The 21,121-nt window shown below is 47.5% G+C and overlaps 1 protein-coding gene across 2 annotated transcripts in view; it reads right to left on the bottom strand.

Annotated features, from left to right (window-relative positions):
* Positions 1-1,296, bottom strand: part of SESN3 (sestrin 3) — a 37,900-nt gene extending 36,604 nt beyond the window's left edge. For both annotated transcript variants that reach the window (XM_057399823.1, XM_057399824.1), the window contains exon 1: positions 1,191-1,296. In XM_057399823.1, coding sequence (XP_057255806.1) covers positions 1,191-1,289 — 99 coding nt within the window. In that variant the 5' untranslated portion in view covers positions 1,290-1,296. The remainder of the gene's footprint in view (positions 1-1,190) is intronic.
* Between the last annotated feature and the right edge of the window lie 19,825 nt (positions 1,297-21,121).

Here is a 21,121-nt window from a genome sequence, read left to right as displayed (position 1 = left end):
AATAAGATTTTGTTGCCATTAAAATATTGGAAAAACACGATTTTTTAGGATCTGCTTCTCCCCCTGAATGATTTTTCAGTGTTTCTCCTCCCCCCTCTCCTCAGCACACACCTCCTTTCCAAAAAAACAAACCCTTAAGAAGAAGGGAAAAAAAAAAAAAGCAGTCCTACTGCAGGGAAGAGAGGCTTGAAAAACAACTTTGATTGGCACTTGGCCTGACCCACAGAGGAAGAAAAACAGTTTTTGGACAAAGAGCGCAAATATTTGAGCTCATTGACTTACAGGCTTTTCTTAGCACTTGCAAGAACCAACCTGGAGCTGAATGTATGGGGAAGAGATTGAATTAAACCAAACCCCCGGACGGCACCGCGTTCATCCCGGGCGCTCGGGCTGGTTCGGCGCGTTTGCACAGCTCAGCAATTTTAATTCATTTGCGCTGGACAAACAAAAAGCACCTCAACTCATGCTCCCCGTTAAGCAGATGTCGGGAGGAGGTGGTAAAGGGATTACCCTTCTTCTGAAGCACCCAGGGTTCAGCAAAGGGGCTGCTGGACACTGCAGGGATAGGGGTTAGCGGGTTGGGGAGGCGGGTAGGGGCTTTGGGGGGCTTTTTCTATGTCCTTAAAGCTCTGATGTTCTATGTCTTTAAAGCCCCCCCCCCCCCCCCCCCCCCCAAAGACCGGACGGGGATTGCAGTGAATTCTGCCGGTTAAGTACGTGGATAAACTTTCCAAGAGCGGCTGAGCCCCAACTCAACCCCCCCATGCCATAGGGGAGGCCAAGCACCCCTAAACCCTCCGGAAGGTGGGGAGGCAGCCCTGTGCAGGGGCAGGTGACACCTGCCCCGATGGGGGGAAGGCAATGGGGGTGCGGGACCTAGCACCCCCCGGCACCGCTGGGGCCGCATCCCTCCTGCCCCACACCCCCGGCACCCACCTCAGGGAATGCCCCCCAGATCCCCACACACTGCTCCGGCTGCCCCACACACTGCCGCCTCTGCCCCACAGCCCCCACCCCACTCCCCTCCATCCCCCCGCCCCACTGCTGCCCTATGGCCCACTTCTCCTGGCAAACCCCACCCCCCCCAAGTCTCTGCCCCATCGCCCTGCTCCAAGTCTTCCCCCCCTCGTCTCTCGCAGGCCCTCAGCTCCCACCGCCTCACAGCGACCCCACCCCCCCCCCTCCGGTACCTGTCTCGGCACCTTCCGGCAAATGCCGCACACCCGGTACTGGCCGGCGGCGGAGGCGGCAGTGGCGCTGCCCACGGGGCCGGAGCCGAGGCGGTTCATGGTGCCGGGGGGCCGGAGCGGGGTGGGTGCTGTGCGGCCAGCTTTGGCTGGGACCGCGGTTCCGCTCGGGGCTGCTCCGCTGCGGAGCCATCCCCGGAGGCCCAAGTGTAAGGGTACGGGCCCGGGGTTACCGGTGTGCTGAGTGCGGGCCCGCTAGGCCCTCGGTGCCCCTTCCTACAGCCGCTGGTCCGTTAACCGTGGCCGAAGGAGTCCGGGGCGGGGGTCTGCCTGTGTGGAGGCCGAGCTGCTCTGTGCAGCAGTGCCCGCTCCGAGGCGGCAGGCCGCACATGCAAGGACAAGACTGCTGTGCTGCCAGGCAGAGCAGCATTAGGTATTTGCTTTAGGGGAACGATGGGAGCACGCATGTGTGTGTTTGCCTCGGGAAGCCGGGATTGTTAGAAATGATGAGTCAGGTTTTCTAGGCTCCATGCTAATGCACGGAGATGGAGTGTGTAATTAGGACAGAGGCAAATCTATAATCTGCAGCCTGAGATAGCTGGGGTATAAACCTCTTCTTTACATCATGGCATCGCCAAAGTTTTCCTTGTTTGTGTGCTCTTCAGCTTTAGGTTTTAAATACGTCTGTAATGAGCTTTAACGTGTAGTCCCACTGACATAAAACTTTATTAAATATCGACCATTATATAATTCCTGTCTTGAAAGATGATGGCATAGATGGATTTGATTTCGTTATGGAAACAATGCTATAGCCCTATGAAATTTCCGAGCAGATTTGGGATGTTACATACATTGTTTTCAAGGTTTCTCCTGGCAAAGCACTTGTAAATCAGCTGCTTGAGAACCGTCATCTGCTTTGCCTGAGAATACTTTCTGCAGAATGAAGTGTTGTGTAATTTAGTCAACTGGCTGCCTAAAAGGGGCACAATGCAATTAGTGATTTACATCTCTTAAAGGAGACTGATTGTACCTAGATCTGATTGAGAACTGCTGAAAAACTCCTCTGATCAGGCTTTGCCACTGTAAGTAGAACCCCATCCACAGAAACACCCCTCTCCATTCTTCCCCTTCCATCCACAGCAAATCATCCTCCATCCTTCCTCTTCCATGACAGCAAAATCCTCCTCCGTCCTTCCCCTTCCACCCGTTTCCAAAGGGATCTTTTCCTCAGGTGGAGCTGCCTTCAGCAGACAGGCGCTCTATGAACTCTGTTGTTGCCAGTCAATTCAGTGTGGAATGCGTCCAAATGTTGCAGTCACAGGCTGCCATGCAAAATGCTTGGAGAGGAATAAATGGAAGTGGGTTTCTTTTTCCAAGCAGTGTCATAGAAATGGCATCCCAATGTGAGAAAGCAGTTTGCTTGAGTGTAGGTATTTGCTGTGCCAAGTCTGAATCCCATGTGCTGCAGCATGGTGCTTTTAAACTGAGTGACAAAGGGGAGCCAAACAAGTTGGTTTCCATCACTTAATTTGAATGTAATGCTAAAATCATAGAACTGTTTAGGTTGGCAAAAGACCTTTACGATTATCAAGTCCAACTGTTAACCCAGCACTGCCAAGTCCACCACTAAACCACGTACTCAAGTGCCACACATGTAAAGATGTAAGTAAACAATATGAATGATGTAAATGGCTTTTTATTTCTTGCTGAACTCTGTGATAATGTTATCTGAAATAAGTTTTGAAAGAAGCAGAATAGGATCAGTTATAGCCACAAGCAATGGAGAGTTGACTTTTCAGTACAAGAAGCATCACTTTGAGTCATTTACTGTCAAAGTGCCTGCTTCAAAACTCAAATCCATTGGCAAGGATGGTAGCAGGCAAGTTTGAAACACAGGTTGGAGAATGATTCTGACTCAGCTATTCTTAATATTTAACACTGGGACATTGGTGAATACTCAGATTTCAATAACTGCATCCATTAATTTATTTTTATTTCCACAGTGGCAAGAACACATGACTGGACATCCTCAGAAATGGGGTTGGATCCCTTTTCTCTGCACTGAAATTATTTCTGCCTTGAGTGACAACTTCAGACCTTTAGCAGAGCCCATTAAACCTAGGAAAATTTCCCATTTCCCAAGTGTGAAAGTTGGGCTGAAAATTGGAGAAATTTGATATCTGCTCTCTGTTCTGCCACAAACCTCTTGTGCAAGGGGTGGGATGTGTATGCCCAGATGCTTGAAGTATTTGGTTGACTAACCCTCACTTAAACCATAAGCACTTAAGTACCTTTGTGGCTCCCAGTCTTGCCTTTCAGTGCTTTAGTAGCTGAGAAATGTCAAGAGAAGCATAAACTTTGAAAGTGTTTCATTGGTTTTGGAAACAATACCTCAAATGGAAGTTGCCTGTAATCCTTTCCTGCACCCAACAGGAATTCTCTTGGATATATTTTCTGAAGTTTGTTTTTTTTTCGCTGCATTTTCTTTTTATAAAGAGTTTTGATGCGTAATAGAGATCAGAAGTTGACCTAATAGGGCTAGATGCAGTGCTTATCCAGTACTAGGTAATTAGTGTGTAATGTGTAGATTATAAGAACTTCGCTTGTTCCATTTTGAGTTAAACATATGCAGAAGCTCTGCAGAGTAAAAGCCTCTCTTTGTGCAAGCTGGCTTCTTTGTGAATGTATTCATATTCTTGGAAGTTCTCCTTGTAAACTGATTTCTCAGAAGAAATATTGCAAAAAACATTCAGTGTTCCCTTCACAATTGTCTGGCAGCTTTTATGATCCAACGGCACCTCACTCTCCATCCACTGCTATGGATTTCTTTCAGGTTTTGCCCAGTTACTGAGTTGTACAGGAAAGCAGAAACCTGGAAATAAGAGGTAAATGAGTTACAAGCAGCCTGGCATCTTGACCTGCCTGGAAACTCAAAGAAGGTTGTCAGTTTTATAAACCCAACCAGTCTGTTGAGGTCACCTGGAGAGGCTGCGAGTCATTGCCATGTGTGGGAAAGGTGGAGACCTCTGTTTTCTTGATGACACGGAGCATACTGGCTTGAGACCATCACATCCTTCCAGAGAGATTACTGACCTACCAAGATAGAGTTGCACAAGTGGTATGGCTTTAGACAGATTTTTATCATCAATGATCATAACTTTTGCAAAGTCTGAAAACCAAAACACTATGATGAAACAAGACAGGAGCAAATTTCCAAAGGAAGTACGGATTTCTCTGCCTCCTGAAATCATCGCCTTTTTGGCAGGCACATTGCAGCCAGGTGTGGACTGCTGCCCTTGCTGTAGGAGTGGATGAGATGTGACAGCCTTTGCTAGAAGGCCAAAGTTTTCCCAGTCCCTTATGCCATGTTAGCTTTCAAGCTAACATGGTTCAAACAGATTCACTAAGAACCATAGCTCATCCAAACATCAAGCTGCTCCATCCCAGAATGAGCACTTATACCACGGTTTAACACTGATACCAGCTCTGAACCCCTGCTGGGGATCCAGTATTTCTGCCTGGAATTTCCTGAAGAGAAGGTTAAGATGGGGACACAATTGCATCTGTCCACCAGGGATGGGGCAGTGCCTCATCATCCCCATACTAAAGAATCATTACATCCAACAACCGTCCCCTACGCAACCAATCCATGAGAGAGCACGCACAGAGTGATAAGTTAAAACTTAACAACAGGGGAGATTCAGGTAAGATGTAAGGAAGAAGTTCTTTATTATGAAGGTCATGAGACAACGGCACAAGTTGTCCAAGGAAGTTGTGAATGCTCCATCCCTGGAAGTGTTCAAGGCCAGGCTGGACAGGGCCTTGGGCATCATGATCTAGTGGTCTTAAGGTCCTTTCCAGCCCAAACCATTCTATGATTCTATGATTGTTCTTGCAATAAGAAGTACCTATGTAGATCAACCGTACAGTATTGGCTCTGCATTGTGTCCTGGCAAAGCCAGTCTAGCTGCTACGTACTGTGCAGGCACTATCGGAGCATTTGGTATGTCTACATGATGCTTCCCAAGCTGTGCACCTACTGCACAAAGTGTGCAGTGCTTTTGTTGTTCATACATTAATGCAAAAGCTTGATGCTTCCTGAAAAGATTGGACTGACAAGATCAAGAGCTGTAAAATCGAACTCGTTATGCAGTGAATATGTTTGTGATTCATAGACCTCCAGCAGCTCGCAGAGAGAGGAAGGGAGGGGGCAGCTGCCACGCAAGAGTTCTGACAGGATTGCTGCTAGAAATCCTGCATGAAATTAAAAGATCCTCACGGTTTGCCCAGAAGCATGGAAGGAGGGCATGCCGGAGCACCCAGCTCTGGAGCTGTACCCACTCTCCCTGTCCGACTGCCACAATAAAGCGCTGCGTGCGTGGTTAGATGAGGTGGTTGACACATGTCACATGCCTTATGTTTCAAGAGCCCGTGAATCATTCAGTAAAGCCATCCCAAACATGGATACATAGGAAAATAAATGTGGTTTCTCCAGGCCAAAAATCCAGCCCATTGCTATTACGTCAAACGAGTGATAATCCTGCTTTCATTATCGTGGTGTTTGTTGCACTGTTTTGCTCTCATTTGCACAGGATTTATATTGCACTGTTAGGGGAAGGAAGGGCAGCAGATAAAGTTTGTGCCCTGAGTGATGTTATGCATGCTTTGACACTCCAAAACGACTTCCCATCCTTATGATTACACATCCTAATTTGCAAAATGAGTGTTCAGATAATTGCACGAGACAGGGAGATGTGATAGTTTGTAGAATTCTTCCTCCAGGGTGGGGGCACACGCCTTTTCATTTACAGCCTTTAAACCCTGACTAGATAAAGCACTCAAAATTATGTTTATCATAAGAAACAATTACAGCCTGGCGCAGGGGAGCTGAGCTTACTGGCCTAATAGGCCTTTTTAATATCTAATTTCTTTGACAGTTAAATAACTCAAAAAAAGCATTAAATCACTACCCAGCCAAGAAATCTCTTGTCCTCTCTCTTTATGTTCTGCTGTGGTTTGCATGGTAATTCACTAAATATATTTCAACATGTTGTTTACTTCAGCCTTCTGAGACCACACTGGCCAATGCTGTGAGCCTGTAAATAGGGATCATCTGGAAAAAAATAAGCTATGCTTTGAGTTAACTTTGGAAGTATTTTGTCCTGTACAGTTTCTGGGAGTGATACAGCAGGGAAATGCGTTAATTGAAAAAGAATCTGAAAGGCAGGACAAAGGTAGCCTGGTCTTACTCTCTGCAAAAGGAGAACTACAAGTAATCCCTTGCAATGTATTCATATTAGTATTGAAGATAGCCATACCTAGCAGATTTAACGACAGCAGCAGGACTATATTTGGTGACAGAAATGTGTCTCTCCTCCAGGGCTGGAGGTGGAGTTCATGGGATGGACATGCAAAACAGGGACAAGTCTGGGTCTTGGCACTGGCCACACAACCATGGTGTGAGGCACTGTGAAGAATGCACCTTAATTTTCATCTGTCTCCTAAACATGGGTGCCTGCATCAAAGCTGTGGTTATGGCATCTCTGTGAGATGTTGGTGTTCTGCAGTGCTGTGGGTATGGGTCCAGGAGGCAAGACTTCCTCCAGAAGACAGAGGAATGCTGCTGACCTTTGGCTGGGACATGGGAGCTTGTGCCTTGGCTCCCAGGTACATCACACATCACTGAAGAGTACAACCGAGCCACTGCAGGTCAGGCTGTGTAAAAACACGTTGAGCCCTCCTCTGCATACCATGAGTTCAAAAGCCAAGGAGCCCAGAGAGAGCAAGCAGGAGGTAGCTGGCTCAGATGCCTGCTGGCTGGGGTGGTGAACTGGAAACTGGGTTTTGCTGCCTGTTTCCTTGCACTGCTGTGGCTCCATTCTGTGCCCAGCCAGTGAGAAGCACACAAATGTCTTTGGCTGAAAAATCCTGAAATGTCTCAAGCAGCAGAACTTGTCTGTTCATATTTTGCAAATGAAACACATGGTACGGCAGGATGACACATTAAGAATGGAGCTCATCAGTGAAATTAGCTTCCTGTATTCACTGGCAATGTTATGACTTTTATTATTTTCAAATACAAAAAGCAAATACAAAACTCAACAGCTTTTGGGATATGGCACATAATTTAGGTCCATTTCCTATTGAAGACCCTGAGATATGAACATAAGTATGTTGGAAGATCAGGCTGAATTATGGCAGAGTTTTATTCTTTGTTTCTAGACAAAGAAGAGCTGAAGTGCTGAAAGATTTGCATCTGTTACGGACTTGGCTTCTTTTGATTTAAAAATGGTTTTACCCTGTTTCATTATTTTTCTGACAGTTACACCCTGAAAAAACAGAGTGTTAGTGAAATGGGATTTCCTCAGAAGGTACCACACTTAGAAGCAATTAGGCATGTGAGTGAAGGCAGTTAGCACATGGGATCTTCCCCGGCAAAATCAGCTAAGTGCTGAAGGCTTGTTTGCATGGCATGTTTCTTCTTTCATCGATTGCCATCCAGATGCCAGGAATATCCTTGGACAGGAGAGGTTCCAAATGTTGAGATTTAGCCTTAAAGCAAGACCTCTGAGGGGGAGATTGCTGACTGAACCAGCAGCACAGCATGCCTGTGTGGAGCCATGCAACCCACCAACCTTGGCACTTCTGTCTCCTTCCCTCCTTCATGGCCAGGCAGTGCCCGCTGTGACATACCAAAATACAGCACGCAGGATGGGCCCAGCCATCTGGTACTGCAGAGCAAGAGGAAAGGAGCAGCAGCTTCCCTGGACCAACATCAGCCGACTCCTTTCTGCTCCCGTCTCCTCTAGCCTGCCAGTTTGTCTGCTGCCAGATGTAACTGCATGACTCCTGCATGTAGATTTGCCTTTGAAGACTCTCTGACCTATTTCAGCCTGGCTTTGCAGTAGGCATAAGCTCTATTTATAATCTTTGGAGAGGGGAAAGGGAGGGTCCATCTGGAAGGGGAAAAATTGAAAAGATCATAGAAAAGATCATAGAACAGTTAGAGATGGAAAGGACATTAAGATCATCAAGTTCCAACCCCCCTGCCTTGGGGAAGGACACCTCACACTAAACCATGTCACCCAAGGCTCTGTCCAACCTGTCCTTGAACACTGCCAGGGATGGAGCATTCACAACTTCCTTGGGCAACCCATTCCAGTGCCTCACCAGCCTTACAATAAAGAACTTCTTCCTTATATCCAATCTAAACTGCCCGTGTTTAAGTTTCAACCTATTACCCCTTGTCCTATCACTATAGTCCCTAATGAACAGTCCCTCTCCAGCATTCTTACAGCTCCCCTTCAGATACTGGAAGGCTGCTATGATGTCCACACACAGCCTTCTCTTCTCCAGGCTGAACAGCCCCAACTTTCTCAGCCTGTCTTCATACAGGAGGTGCTCCAGACCCCTGATCATACTCGTGGCCCTCCTCTGGACTTGTTCCAACAGTTCCATGTCCTTCTTATGTTAAGGACACTAGAACTGCCCACAGTACTCCAGGTGAGGTCTCAGGAGAGCAGAGTAGAGGGGCAGGATCACCTCCTTCGACCTGCTGGTCACGCTCCTTTTGATGCAGCCCAGGATACAGTTGGCTTTCTGGGCTGTGAGCACACGCTGAAGCCAGCTCATGTTCATTTTCTCATCAACCAACACCCCCAAGTCCTTCTCCACAGGGCTGCTCTGAATCTCTTCTCTGCCCAGCCTGTAGCTGTGCCTGGGATTTCTCTGACCCAGGTGTAGGAGCTTGCACTTGGCGTGGTTAAACTTCATGAGGTTGGCATCAGCCCACCTCACAAGCGTGTCGAGGTCCCTCTGGATGGCATTCCTTCCCTCCAGCATATCAACCGAACCACACAGCTTGGTGTCATCGGCAAACTTGCTGAGGGTGCACTCAATCCCACTGTCCATGTCAGCGACAGAGATGTTGAACAAGACCAGTCCCGACACCGATCCCTGAGGGACACCACTCGTTACTGGTCTCCAGCCGGACATTGAGCCATTGACCACAACTCTTTGTGTGCTGCCATCCAGCCAGTTCTTTATCCACAGAGTGGTCCATCCATCAAATTGATGTCTCTCCAATTTAGAGACAAGGATGTCATGTGGGACAGTGTCAAATGCTTTGCACAAGTCCAGGTAGATGACATCAACTGCTCTACCCCTGTCCATCAGTTCTGCAGACCCATCATAGAAGGCCACCAAATTGGTTGGGTGGGTTTTCCCCTTAGTGAAGCCATGCTGGCTGTCACCAAGCACCTCGTTGATTTTCATGTGCCTTAGCACAGCTTCCAGGAGAATCTGCTCCAAGATTTTGCTAGGCACAGAGGTGAGACTGACTGGTCTGTAATTCCCCGGGTCATCCATTTTCCCCTTCTTGAAAATGGGGGTTATATTTCCCTTTTTCCAGTCATCGGGAACGTCACCTGACTGCCATGATTTTTCAAATATGATGGAAAGTGGCTTAGCAACTTCACTCGCCAGCTCCTTCAGGACCCACGGATGGATTTCATCAGGTCCCATGGACTTGTGTATGTTCAGGTTCTTAAGATGGTCTCGAACCAGTTCCTCTCCTGCAGTGGGCCCAAGGTCTTCATTCTCACAGTCCCTGCGTCTGCCTTCCAAGACTTGGGTGGTGTGGTCAGAGCCTTTGCCAGTGAAGACTGAGGCAAAGAAGTCATTCAGAACCTCAGCCTTCTCCAAATCCAGGGTAGCCAGTTCTCCCGAGAGCTTCCTGAGGGGCCCTACGTTGTCCCTAGTCTGTCTTTAATTTGCTACCTATAGAATCCCTTCATGTTACCTTTCACGTCCCTAGCCAAGTTTAATTCTAACTGGAAACAGGTTGTAAGCAATCCACCTTGTTCTGCTGGTGAAGCTTTATCAGTCACAGCCTCAGGGCTGGAGCCTCAGAGCTGGAAATGGCAGAACCTGACTCCTGTTTAGGCACATAAATGAGTAATAACAGGGGTCATCGCATCCGCTCTGCTCACTGCCAGATCTGTCTGGTATAACTGAGCCGTAGGCACGCAGACCTGACTGTTTACTATCGCCACTGAAGCATTTTTATTGCTGAAGATTTAGGGGAATGCTGGACAACAGAAGCAGAGAAATAACTTCAATAGGCAGAGCAATGTCTTTGTACAAAACAGGAGCATGATCTGAGATGGAAAGCATAAAAGGATTGTGTTTTCACAGCAAGGTCATATCTCTAGAATTTTATTCCTCCTCTTTTCTCTGAAAATGTCCTTTATCAGGGAGAAATAACTTCTAGTCATGTTGTATTGCTCTTGAAACTTAACCTTTCTCTAGCTGGGCTCTTTAAATCACTGGAAATCAGGGTTTTCTTATAAACAGACTACAGATCAGTTTACATTTTTGTATTATTTGGCTCCCTCATTTCAGAAACGGCACAGGCCAAATTCTTCCCTGGCATAACTCCAGTCCCAGTTCTCCTATTCTGAGAATGCTGGGCCAAATTCCCGCTCCCTGTTTTGTCAATATATGTTCAGAGCCACTCTGCTGCAATCACTGGAGTCACATATCATTGCCACTAATGTACTGCTGAGCAGAATGTAACCCTCTCTATAAATATCACTTTGGTCAAGGGAGGTAAGGAAAATAATGCTGAATGTGGCCTTAAGGATATTACTTATTCTGTTGAAAGATCATTCACTCTTGGCTTAACTTATTTCAAGCATGACAGTCCGGGAAAAAAGTGCATCTGTGAGTGGAATGAGACTCAATAACAGTCAATAAGACCCAGTGTATTGCGGTATTATTAAATGTATATTTGTGCTGAAGCATGCTAAACCTCAAAGACTGGATATAAATGTCAATGTCTATTGAATTTCAGGAAGAGATGTCTGGTGGTAACCGTGCTCAGTGTCATTCTGCAATTTGTAATCTGTGTTAACACAGGGGCTGTGCATAGGCACGTTCCTGTTGGGAGGCAGAGAATTTGTCTCTTCACAGTCAGCTTATGAGAAGTGAATTTCTCCCTCTACTTCCCTGACAGGATTGTGAGATTCCCTTTGAGTGAAGTAGCAGTGGTGTGCTACCATGCAAGTAACATGTGAGCCAAGAATTCCATCATTGGTTAAGGATAGTGCTTAGTTAAAGGCTAAGGGGTCCTGGTGCTTTGAGTAAGCTCCCACATCTGGTGGGCAAAGCATCCTTTGTGCAGACTGGAGATCCTCCACACCTCTACAGCGACTTCTCCCCATGATAAACATGGCATTCATGCATCTAATCAGAAAACGTGTCACAAGCGATGGGAAAGTCATCCTGCAACAGAAGGATGTGGTTTGCAAGTGGTGTCTGCAATATGATTAAGCTAGGGAAGGCAGAAGAAAGTGACTGGTAACTGTCAGTGTGGTGAACGACTTGCAACCGTGCCAGGTATTTTTGTTAGTTGTGTTCTGAGCCCCAAGGCCAGCTGTTAAAGCATCACCAACTTGTTTCGCTATCAGTGGGAGAGAGGGGCACCAGTGAGTAAATCATGTCTTTGGCTTCACAGACCTGTAGCTATCTGTCCTAAAGCAGAGAAGTTGGCATTTAATCTGAAAAATACTGGACAAAATAGTTGGTGTCTGGTGAAAAACCTAATCGGGGCATATCCTTTCTGCAGCATGTTTTCCTTTTGCCCACTGGGTGATGGATGTGAGAGATTATTCAGAAACCAGAAGGATTGGCTGCTGTGGAGGCACCTGTCCTGGGCAGACAACGCAGCAGCAATGAAGATCCTCAGTGCTAAAAATACCGTCATCTTCCCAAACTGCCTGGTACCCAAGCTAGCTCGGTGTGCTGTGGCTCACTCTTCATACAAGGCACTGGGAGTTGGGACTGCTGTTTTCTGGGGCTGCCACAGGCCTCTTGTGTCTTGTTTTGTGTGAGAGTTGTATTCTAGAGACATGTTGCTCACCGGCATCCAGGTGAAAAACAGCCAGGATCTGCAATTCCATGAGACTAGATTATCCTTTCCTACACCTAGAATTGCTTTGGAGGTCTTTAAGCTTTGTGCAGTTACAAAGGACAGCATGAGGCACTGCAGAATCAGACCCCATCTGCCTACTGATACTCACCTTCAAGGCTTCCTGAAGTATGTTGAGATCCACTTATGCGAGGTGTTGAATGGTGAAAATAGGAGTCCAGAAAGAGCAGTTATCCGTGGATTTATCAAAGAACAGTGTCTACACTTGATAAATAAACTGCAGAGAAAGTAAATCAAGAAAATACTTAAACTGAAGACAAAGATGATGTGGCTGCTGAGCTCTTGATAATGACAGCAATGGGAAGAGCTCAACAGATCATGCACAATTGTCTGAGTGACGGATGGGAATACGTTTTATTCTTCTCACCAAGAAGGACAGTATGATAGCTTTAGCGTGATCTCGTTTTCTTCTGCTATCAACACTTCCCTGCAGTTCATGCTAAAGTGGTTAGCCAAGGCAGGGTTTCCTAGGAGAAATACAAGGCCTGGTGGGACATTAGCCATCTATTTAGCTGCCACTGGTTACTACAGGGGAAAACCTGAGCAACAGATTTTCCCTCCCCCTCAATACCACGGTTCCATCAATCCCCCAAAGGTGGGAAAGGGGAATGAATGGAAAGAGGAGAATACTTCTTGTCCTGGGTAAACCATTGCATGGCCATAGCCAGTGCCAGACCTCCAAGCTTGTGTTTCCTGGAGCTTGTACTGACACAACTAGTCCATGGTCAGAGCAGGTTAGCTTCCCTGATTCTGGTTTGGATGTCTGTCCCTCTTCCAGCCCTGAGCAGAGCCAGTGAGCAGCACCATGAGCCTCCAGCCCATTGCAGGGTGCTGCTGCTTCATCGGGCAGCTTTCCCTTTGGGGACAAACAGCTGACTGAGAAGAGCCTCTAGGAAGGCAGTTAGGTCCTGGGCCTCTCAGTTATCTTAAATGTCAGGCCTAATTGCTGCAGAATCTCCAGGGGGCTTGGAGTGAACCTGATGCCAGGCTTCCCATGGCACTGCACCCAGATACTAGCTTGTGGGTAATTTGATGGTCTTCACAGTTCACATTTGGAACTCATCACACCCACGGTGCAGCAATGATGTAACGGGGGTTTCCAGCCCAGACTCCCATGTGCTTCAGCTGAAATGTGTAGCTGAAATCAAAACCAGACCCACTCAGTGCAACAGCATTATGGGCATTTGCTGGGCTTGCCATTTTGCCACTCAGATCTCTTGTGGAAGTATTAACACTCTTTGCTCCTCACCTTTTAAGAGGATGGTAGATATACAATGCTGCGGGCTCCTCACACCACTGAAGGCATTGGCAAATGTGTGGGGTTTGCTGCAGAGCTATTAAAAGCTGCTGGCTGAAGTCAGATGGATGTTCATGGTTAATGAAAACCAAAGCTGGTGTGCATCTGGCAGAATATCCTGAGCAGCTCCAAGAGACTTGCATGAACTTTTGCATAAATACGCATTGGAGGTGAGAAATCCCCAAATAGTTGTGTTTAATGCTTTCATTTGCCTCTTGCTCAGGAAGATCTATGGGAGACTTGCAGTCTAGAGTGGCTAGTGGCTTTTAGATTGAGAAGCAAAAACCAGTAGAAAACAAGTGGACCCTCCAGAGGTGAGGACAGGCCCTTTGCCATCATAGGCAGTATTCAAGTGACACTGCAATCAAAACTACTTCACAGCAAGTGAGGCTTCAGCAGCGAGTCTGAATGAGACTGCAGGAAGAGCCAGACATTTAAAGCAAACTCTGTGCCGTTCCTGGGTCCCCTGTGGCTTATCCATATGGGATGAACCTATCTAAAGTTTCCCCATGGCCAGAGGCTGCAGCGCCATGGAGCAAGAGTCCCGCCAGTAATTGCAGAGGTCAGGCAAGTGCAAGGGTTTTGGCTTCTAGCTGGTGAAAATGGGACTCTGAAGCCGCAGATGAGAAACAGTGATACTGAAACTTCATCTGAGACAATCGCTACCAGGAAGATGAAACCAGCAGTTAAGAGTGTGGCGTGAAATGAAGCAGCCAGTCAAAGAGGCACGTTGGCTTCGGGCACCTATGAACAAAAGGCTGTTTCATGAGGGTGATGCCCTGGGAACAGTGCTGGTGGGGGGAGGAAGGCAGAAATCAAAGACCGGGTGAAAAACAAGGTGCCTGGCTATCAGTGGACAGGGTGACTCCAAAGGCTGCCAGTCCTCCCAGCTGAGATGAATGGTTCCTTTCTATTTACGTATATCCGTATGCAGAAAAACATTATAAGTATGATCTAAGCAGAGTCACAGACATTTTGGCGCCTGGGCCGGTTCCCTCCTCCCACTACAACAAGCAGGGCTTGACCCGGGTGGTGAAACACATCCCACAAGCCCTGCGTGTTGCACCCCACACCACACAGAGCACAGTGCCCTTCATCCACCACTGTGCATCCCAGCTCATCCTGAGGGGCTGCCTGCAGCGGGGTGACCCCATCATGAGGAGGAATGTGGGCAACATGTCCCCATGCTCTACCAGTGCTGCAGACCTTGACCATATCCCACACCCTTAGCCACGCATTTCGGTGTGCATTTGGCTTTGGAATTAACAAATCCATCAGAGCCCCAGCTGCTGTCCCAAGTTGAGCATGTACTGAAGTGCTCTGCGAGCAGCCAGCTGAGTCATAAGCCGATCAGCAATTCCCATTCAAAGGCTGCTGTCTCTGCCCTTGTGGAAAATGCATTTATTGTTTTTGTTTTTTCACTTCTTTGTGCTAAGGTTCAAGCAGTGCTTTACTTGTTATTGCATGTAATGGTTTGTATGCAGCACGCCAGCCCAGTGAGATCTGATGCCAAGATACAGGCAGGACCGGGATGGAGCAGGTACCCTTGGTGGAGCACAGCAGCATCCGTGCACCCCCAGCATCAGATAAACTGTGAAACTCATGAACAAACAAGATAGTCTGGATACAAGCATAAAGCTACCAAAGTGAGCAATTTGACTTGCTCACCTCAAGATTTACTTTACCAAATTACCTGCAAGGTAGCAGCAAGCTTTTCCCCCTGAAGTCTCAGGGCATCTTATGGGTGAGGTCAGAGTAAGGTCTTGCCTCCTCTGTCACCCTTCACAAATCTAGCTGCAGGCTGGACTTTGCCACAGGCTCCTGGGCTAACCCGTGGGCAAGTAATTTTGCCTCCTACCTTTTGAGGGGCAATACAATAAAACTGCTTTTGAATTCCGTGCAAGTGAATGCAATGGGAGGCTGCCCCTGCACACTGTGCCCAGCTCCCTGGGGTGGTGATTGCCTGTCCAGCACCTCCCCAAAAGGCCCATGGATGAGGTGACCTTTGCGTGCTGTCGCCTAGCTGGTGTGTGTCCATCCACCCGGGCACACCAGATGCTTGGCAGTCACTTGCTGTCACCCAAAACAGGCCATCTCCATCACCTGCTGGCAGCCAGTGCCAGGAGAAGAATTAAATAAAGATACACATTGTTATTGGCAGAATAATGACTCATTATCCCTGTTCTAGAGGCGGGCTAGCAGGCCATCACACGCTGTAACAAGCCAGCCATGGAATCAACAACAACAAAGTAGAAAGTCCATGTTTCCTCCTTGCCACCCCCTTTTCTTGCTCCCTGGAGGGCTGCCCTGCGCAGTGCAAAGGGAGCAGGCAGATTTTGGCTCAGCAGCACTGTTTGGAGGAGGGGCCGCCAGTGGCATTGTGCAGAGGAGTGTGGGGCTGATAAACACACTGAAAAATCCCCACCGACAACCCCACAGCCTTTGAATGGCAGCATCTTCCTTTGTAAACACAATATGCAGATGCATTATGCAACCCTGAGTAAACTAACTGTGTTTCCATACTGCTAAAACACGGTAATTAGATGCTTGCTTGTCTAGTGCCTTTGCAACAGGAGTATTTTGACTCTCTACTAATTTTACTGTTGTGGGTATGTCGTTTGTGCTCTTTCTGTGTAGCTGCTGCACTGCTGTTAAAGCACGTGTTTTAACCAAGTGTTAAAAACAATGATTAGTACACTCAAAGTAGCACCACCTCACCTCTGCATTATTTCCATTCTCAAGTATGAACTTAGCTCCTGCCTTTTCAAGCTTGCCTAACTATGTGCTTTCCTTTTGAAAGGAAGATTAATTCAGCGCATCATCCCAGGAAAGGAGCCTTCATGAGAGCCACCGACCATGCAGACGTGCAGTAAATCCCTAAGAACTGATACCATTGGCAGTGCCAAGAGGCACAAATCAGGCTGACAGCTCTGGTTTAGCATGTATTGTACAAACACAATGAAACTCATCTGCCCAACTCACAAGTCATGGGGATAAATGGGAAAAGGTTGGAACAGAAACAGGAAGATGAAGTGACTTGGTGCAGGTCACGGTGCAGGTCATGGGCACAGCTGAGAACTGGACTTCTGTATCTGTCTTACTGCAGTGGTGCACTCCAGAAACCATTTGACTTGGCTGTACTCTTACGTTAGGTTGTGCTGCAAGCACAGCAGCAAAAAAATCCCTTGCCAGCAGAGATGCTCTTTAGCTAAGGGCATCGCACAGGACGTCCTGGTGATATTGCAAAGTCGTCATTTAAAGGGATAGGATCCAACAAGTGAGATGGATATTTTGCCTAAATAGTACTTTTGTAACAGCCACTGTTATGAGAAGTCTTTATTGATGTTTCTGCCTAGTTGTTGCATGTAAAGCAGGTCCTTGGGTGTAAACCTTATTTGAAAAACCCACAAAGGAATAAGATGTTCAGTAGCAGCTTTTATTGAATACATGCAACAGGCAGCCCTGTGCTGTGAGCTGCTCTTATAGAAATCTGGTCACTTCTGTAGTTGCTGAAGTGTAGAGGAACACGAATGGGTTGACAAAGTATTTAGAGGGTGCTGCAGTTCCCCTGCTTGCCCCTTGCGTTTGTTCTTCTTGTAAGAATGAGGTAGGAAAAAATGAAAGACTCTCAGGCAGCTTCAGAACTGAACTTATAGATATAGATATGTAGGCTGAGGCTTTCTTTCAAAAGCAAACAATATCTTTCTTTGCGGTTCATACCCTCCTTTTGCCACCTGTTTCAAAATCCCACTGCATCGGGAGCCCCTGTTTGGTACACAGAGCTAATCTCCATTACTAGTTCATCGCTAATCTTGAGCAAAATTCCTTGGCCTCTTTTAGCATTTGCAGCGGACCAGATAAGGGATTAAGGAATGAACAAATATTTCCCTCCCAGGAACTCAGTGCGTGTTTGTGCAGTTTCACAAACAGCTCTTGGGCATTATTCAGCTCACCTGAGTTATGTGCAGAGCAGAGGTGTTTAAGTTAGGACAATAGATGTGCCACACTCCCTTTGCAGTGAGCTTCCCAAAGAGATGGACCTTCCCAAAGGGTAAATCAGTCCATCTGAAGCGTCACTGTAAATTCCTGTAATTGTGAGTGATACAGGATGAGTCTGAGCTTTACAGTGTATTGGTATATTGGCATTTCAGGGTTTACATGTGTCTGATGCTGACTTTTGGGTTCCCCCCTTAGCCTGGATGATGTGTCCTGTGCATGTAGCTGTGCCCTCCCTAGTACTGCAGTCAGCATGATTTGGGGACCCTCCTTGGTTCCTGCGTTGCTCCATGGCCATGTCCTGATGCCCAGCTCTGCACACCATGAGAGAAATGACTGAGTCTCCCCAGGTCTCTGGGCAGGTCAGTCCCCTGTGCTTAGGTCAATAAACATAGATCCTTGAGGCTACCATTGGTAGTCACTCTCCAGCCATGGGTCCAGGGCAGGAAGACAAACCAAGGCTTAGTGTTGGTGAGAGATGTGTCCTGGTATAGGCAGGAGAAACCAGGAGCCACAGTGCAGTGGACTGTTTTGGTAGTCACTTACTGCCCTTAGCCTTAGTGGCCCTGCTTCAGTAAGGAGGTTACACAGGCTGGTGAAGTGGAGGTGATTTGATAAGGGCTCTAATAGACATAAATTGCACAGTAACATATGATGAGTAGCACCCCTGTCTATTGAAAGGGGTGTGCACAGCTGAAATCCTCCATCAATGTAATGAGTGGAAGTTCATCAGCCAACCTTTCGCACCCAGCCTGAATGTCCCAGCCAAGCAGGAGTGACGAGGATTCAGGGTGCTGCAGAGGCTTTAAAGGATGCCCTGGACAGCTCACCTAGAAATAACACTGCTGTATCAAGCCTGTCGTCCTATTTCCAGCTCTGAGTACTAACTCCCATCCCTTTTGTGATCCTGGAACAGCCCTTTGTTAGCTGCAGCAGTTATTTATACAGACAAATGAAGTTAGCAAAGAGCTTGATATCTTTTAAATTGCATCTGATGAAATCTGCCCCCAAGTGACACACTGGAGAGAAAGCCCCAGGGAACCCTTTGGCTCTCAGTGCCAGGCTTATCCATCACAACCACTCCATCAGCCCTAGCTCAGGGCCCTCATAACTTCGTGTGGAAAAGTCCCTGCCCTCTCAGCATTCATGAACCCTTTCTCTGGCTCCTCCCACATTCACCATGAAGCTGGTGCTTTGGCCATTGCCACACACAGTCACTAACCGATGGGCCAGGGCCAAAGCTGGGAGGCTCAGAATTTGCTTCTCGTCTTTTTATTGCTGGGGGCTTTTTGGGAGGCTTTTTCCTTCCAGGCACAAAATATGTAGGATTCCTCTGAAGCCAGAAACAGACTTTTAGGTGATCTTCACTTGCCTCGGTGCAGACCCTGGATGTGGAATTCATTTCTGAGCCAGTTCCAGCAGCATCCATTGAATTACGTACTTCCTACAAGCTGACCATCCTCAGTACACATCTGCATGTGCAGACCTGAGGGGAAAGAAAAGAGCAAAGTGAATATAACAGAAGTAAGAGCAATATGAAAAAATAAGAGGCTTATCTTAACTTCAGACATTATTTCTATGACTTAACATGAAGGAGTGAAACTGTTTTCCTTCCAGGCAGCCTAATGACAACCTAAAGGTGAGCAGGTTGTGCTCTTGCCATATGAAGTAGCATGTTAAACTCTGTTCATACTCTATTAATACCAAAGAAGCTCAAATGAAAATGGAGCCCCATTTTCTTAAGTGCTTTTGAAGCCCTGAGCTTTCCCTGCATTGTCTCCTTGCAGCGTGATTCCAGGGTGGTATGCTGTAACGCAAGGTGCTCATGCCGCTAGGTAGATGTTCCTGCCCTCCCTTGGTGCCAGAATGCATGCATGATGACCTGAGCTGGCAGGAGACAAATCTCTCTTCTAGACCTATATATCCACTTTGCTGCATCTTAGCTGATTTGAGTGAAATTCATGTGTATTATTGTAGTTAATCCCCAAGTTGTTCCAACCTGCAGAAATTCCTGCAAAGCTTGAGGCACGGCTGAGACCTGACTTTCCGAAGTGACAGGTACCAGCAAGTTTCATTGCTGCTTGGGGAATGCAGGATGTTTGGGAAGTGCTGGGTGCAGATGCTATGTATAGGTAGAGGGCAGGATTCATGGCACCTAGCTTTGGTCATCTATAGGCGAAGAAGTGCCACATTTCAGTGGCTCATCTTCTCCAGTCACTTACAGAGGCAGGAGCCCTTAGGAGATGGTCTATCCTGCTTTCTCTCTGTTGGCATGGGGAAAACATCTACTCTGTTTTCTCTCTCTGTTTTCTCTCTGTTGACACGGGGAGCTCATGGCACATGACTCCTCATGCAGCACCATCACCATCCCTGATCCCATAGGAATAGTACATGGTTTTCAGGAGAGCTGCTTAACTTTGGGCCAGGCCACTCTGGAGGAAGAGCAATGACGTGGAGCTCTGCTGGCCATGGCAGACCTGGGAACAAAACCTGGGCTGGTTCTGTGCTGATATGGAAACAAAACAAGCTCTGTTGTTCCAATCCAACACTGCGAGCGATGGCACAGGCTGTGCTCTGCCTGCCCTCGCCGAGCAGAAGCAGAGGCTCTATTTTCTGCTCACCTACCGGGGCTGCTCAGGATAAGCAGCTGCAGCTTTCTGGGCTGAGAGTGCTAGAAGCAAATGCCCTGCTCAGCTTACGGATGGTTGATGAAGCACTTTAAAAGGTCCAAGTTTTATTTGGAAATAAAAAGATCTTTGTACCAAACAGAACACAGCTTGTGCGCCGATGAGACCGGCAGTCACTGAAAGCGAGCACATCTGCTGATGCAACCTAATTGCTGTTTTGATTGCCCAGCCATGACGGGGCATAAAAATATTGTCTGCCTATAAAAAAAACAAGAAGAGAAAAGAATGAAACCTCACTTGACCGTTTTGTGCCCAAATACCTTGGCACCCGGCCCTGCCGAGCAGGAGTTGGGCAATCTCAGTTCAGAAATTCCCCAGTGGAACCAGCTCCTAACAATACAAAGCTGTGCCTGTCTGACTGGGGGACTATTTCCATGACTCTGAATAAAAACCATGTCTAGAGCACTGCACGTTTCTTGGGGGGGACTACGGGAGAATGCTGGTCTGTGCTTTGGAGCTTCCCAAATTAAGTAGGCAGGGGATGGGCCACGGCTGAGGGCCAGTCTCTTGAGACTCGTGGGCTTTCTGCTTAGCCGTGGACAAGTACAGGATCCCAGCAAAATGCTGACAGGAACATTTCTGAAGCAACACGTCAGGGTTGAAGCTAATCTCCAACTGGGGAGACCATATCTGCTTATTGAAGAGTGCTAGATCCGTCTTCTGAAGCTTCCAGTGTTGCTCACTGTGGGAAACAGGAGAGTGACTTCCTCAGCCATGGGTATAAATCATAAGGATGACTCTTTCACTTGATTCTGGTCAAAACCAGGTGTTGTACCTCACCCTGTTGTTGAACAGTATGAGTTATACCAGTGTGACTGTCACTAACTTCCCACCCTTGTGCCTAGAGCGATGTGTCCATTGCACAGCACCAAGTCCTGTGCCAGGGGCAGGTGAATACCAACTGGCCAGACTGGGATGGAGAGGGGACCCTTGTCACAGACAGCGCAGCACAGCAGGATCCTTC

Source organism: Pezoporus wallicus, unplaced genomic scaffold, assembly GCF_028554395.1.
Source record: "Pezoporus wallicus isolate ANWC-B61680 ecotype Strahan unplaced genomic scaffold, APGP_CSIRO_Pwel_v1 scaffold_6446, whole genome shotgun sequence".
Classification (NCBI taxonomy): domain Eukaryota; kingdom Metazoa; phylum Chordata; class Aves; order Psittaciformes; family Psittacidae; genus Pezoporus; species Pezoporus wallicus.
Note: the sequence above shows the minus strand (reverse complement) of the source record. Positions and strands in the feature narration are given on the sequence as shown.